Source organism: Perkinsus marinus, assembly GCF_000006405.1.
Source record: "Perkinsus marinus ATCC 50983 genomic scaffold scf_1104296971186, whole genome shotgun sequence".
Classification (NCBI taxonomy): Eukaryota; Perkinsozoa; order Perkinsida; family Perkinsidae; genus Perkinsus; species Perkinsus marinus.
The window spans coordinates 132,129-135,281 of NW_003202174.1; the positions used below are offsets into that span (position 1 = coordinate 132,129).

General features: G+C 38.2%; 2 protein-coding genes across 2 annotated transcripts in view; both read left to right on the top strand.

Annotated features, from left to right (window-relative positions):
• Nucleotides 1–1,350: 1,350 nt before the first annotated feature.
• Nucleotides 1,351–3,013, top strand: Pmar_PMAR006559 (ubiquitin-conjugating enzyme E2-25 kDa, putative; the record flags this gene model as incomplete). Its single annotated transcript, XM_002767124.1, has 6 exons — nucleotides 1,351–1,362; nucleotides 1,437–1,544; nucleotides 2,175–2,254; nucleotides 2,303–2,367; nucleotides 2,425–2,501; nucleotides 2,954–3,013. The coding sequence occupies 6 exons, from the start codon at nucleotides 1,351–1,353 to the stop codon at nucleotides 3,011–3,013; spliced, it is 402 nt and encodes a 133-aa protein (XP_002767170.1).
• A 64-nt stretch (nucleotides 3,014–3,077) lies between these two features.
• The window catches only part of Pmar_PMAR006560 (hypothetical protein), a gene marked incomplete at both ends in the record, with an annotated part of 216 nt that continues 140 nt past the window's right edge, over nucleotides 3,078–3,153 (top strand). Inside the window, one exon of the mRNA XM_002767125.1 lies at nucleotides 3,078–3,153. This exon is cut by the window's right edge and continues 4 nt beyond it. Within this exon, the coding sequence (XP_002767171.1) occupies nucleotides 3,078–3,153 (76 nt within the window).

Genomic DNA, 3,153 nt, shown 5'->3' on the forward strand with positions numbered 1-3,153 from the left:
TGGTATTACTTTTCGCGTATCAGATGCTCTATAGTGTGGTCGTCTCCTATGAGTGTGAATTCAGCAGCTGCTCCGAAGTGGGCGTAAAAGCAGTGGAGACAAGTTTACATTTATAGTATATCTATATGAATGGAATTTGCTTGGGAATTTTAGGATGAGTATCGTCGTGGTCGAGCCAGTTTTTAGGATAATAACCGTTTTGATAACAATGGGGAAAATGCTTTTAATGTGGTGACATTCAGATGAGAAACTCAGTGAGGAATGTGTTACTGGTGCCATGTGGAGAATTCCAAGATGAAGTAGTGCATCCCGATAACATTGGAGTTTCGCAACCCGTTTTATGTGGGGTGGTGTAATTCTCGGCGAAAAAAGTGCTGTTATTCGCGGTGATATGCAGTAGTCGTGGAATATGTTTTTCACTAGTGTTTTTTCATATCACTAGGGTCGTGAAACTTTATTATAGGTTCCTGAGTGATTCGCCTCTGAAGTGACTATCGAGTTTACTGATGGAGTTTCTGAGGCATCACTTTTCTTATAGGGAAAGTTTGCTCTTGTTTTTGGAGTGGCAGCGGAGCGATGCATGAAAAAAGTTCAATTGTATAGCACTCGTTTTACTTTAACGGAGTTGCACCCGTTTTACGTGAAGCGGCGTAATGCGATATTCACGGTGATATGCAGTAGTCGGGAAATATGTGTTTCAAATCACGGTCGTGAAACTCCAATATGTAGAATATATGATATAGCTGATGTAAGAAGAATGCGTTTGTCTGTAATATTCTCTAAGACGTATTAGCTATAAAATACAATGCAATATTATAAGACCACAATAATAGTGTTGTCGCTATTTGTGTTGGAGTATGTGTTGGATTTCCTCAGCTGAGCTCAAGAGGTTACTCATTGATTATAGAAGTTCACATAGGATGCAATAAGAATTCGCCGTAATTTCTTATCATAATTTTCATATTGTTACCAACAGATGTTGTTCGTTGACCATGTGCATATTTTTCACGCTTGGGAAAAGCCACCCGGAGCGAATTAAAATCCCCTCAAAATTTCCTATCAGAATTTTCATATTGTCACCAACACATGTAGCTGACCATGTGCATGTTTTCCCCCAACATTGCATCAACTGCTATGAAAAATTGAGGTTATTATGTTAGATTTGTAATGTATTTAATCCTGTCGGAGATGATGAACTGAAAGTGTGGTATAGCTAGCAGTAATTAAATATCAAGTTTCATGTGAAAAAAGGATTTGGTTTTGGGATAGAGGGATAGGCGGAGCGAAGCGATTCACGAATGTTGTTTTTGTAGTTATTGTTCTGGTTGGAGTTTTTACTGATTTTCTACTATGTCGTTGAAGGTGAGGAAAGGGTGGCGTATCTTGAGGTTGAGCGAGCAAGATACAAAATAGGTTCGGATGTGTAACTCTTTCAGGCCCGAGAGCAGAAGCGACTTAATAAGGAACTTGATGATATCCGTTCGCAATCGGAAGAGAGTTCGATAAACGCTGATATAGTTGGAGATGATCTCACACACTGGAAGGTAGTTCTGTGAGGGTCCCCGGTTCGATCCCTGGTGCCTCCTTTTTTTACGCATTTTTCTGGAAATGCACAGATATCGTTCAAAACAATGAAGTTTCACAACCCGTCTTACGTGAAGTGGCGTATTAGTCTGGGAAAACGCGATGATATGCAGTAGTTTTTTTGTGAAATGTATTTTATTGTTTTTATTACTTTTATATTTTTATTTTTAAAAAATATATTATATTTATTTATTTTTTTGTTTTTTTATTGTTTTTTATATCACGGTCGTGAAACTCTAGGGTTTTCAGGAAACTTGAAAGGAAAATATTAATTATGTTTATATCTATGAATACAATAAGTTTTGGTATGCAATATTCTTCTCTGAGCCTCGATAGCACTCCCGGGCTCATGTGAATTCGGGTTCACACAGAGTATTCATCCGTTCTAGCAGGGATTCCGCGGGGTGCGGTAGTGATTTTAACAGTGTAGTCATAACATTATTATTAACAGTGTATTGTCTGCAATTCGACGAATTTTCCAGTTAGAGGTAGCTCATTGGAAAGGTCTTGGAGAGCGCGTTCCCAATGGGATCTTTGAAGGCTGTTTGCTTTCCTTGTTTTCACCGTTGTCATAATTTTTTTAATTTCAGGGCCATTTAGATGGCCCCCCTGCTACGCCCTACGAGGGAGGTCACTTTGTGATCGATATTACTATTCCTGCTGATTACCCGTAATATAATATTAATACCACTCCTTCTGCAACGAGTCTAACATTCAGATATACACCACCAAAGATGAAGTTTGATACTAAGATATGGCATCCTAATATTAGCTCTCAGACAGGTAGTAGTAATGGTTGTTGATTTGTAAAAAGCGCGCGCCCGGAAATTATAACTACAGGTGCTATTTGTCTCGATGTTCTTGGAAAGGAGTGGTCACCAGCGCTTACAATCCGTACGGCTCTACTGAGCATTCAGGTGAGAACGTTGGTATTACATATTATTAGTTTTGAAAAACGCGGCTTGAAAATATTTGGAATATTTGAAAACACGTCACGTGTTTTACGCGTTAATCATTGATCATATGTTTTTTGCTTGAGTGAGACGTGAAGTATGTTTTTCACTAGTGTTTTCCAGTGTAGGAAATATGCACATGGTCAACTAAATGTGTTTTCGAGCGAATTTTGGGAAATTTTTTATTGATTTTTCCTTTTTTTACTAGTGTGGGAAATATGCACATGGTCAACTAAATGTGTTTTCGAGGGAATTTTGGGAAATTTTTTTATTGATTTTTCCTTTTTTTCCTAGTGTGTGAAATATGCACATGGTCAACTACATATGTTTAGGGAACTTTTATTCATTTTTGTATATTTTTACCCGAATTTTATATTGAGGAAAGTTCTGATGTGAAAAGCGAAAATTTTTTTCAGGCCTTGCTGTCTTGCGCGGAACCCGATGATCCTCAAGATGCTGAAGTTGCTAATATGTAATCGTAACGGAGAGGCAAAGTTCGCTCAGTCGCGTTTGTTGATTCCATCAATGAATTTTACATAGGTCCCCGGTTCTATCCCCGGGTTGGACATTTTTCCGTCAAAAATTTTTGCGCATATATCTGCAAGCTGTTTGCAGA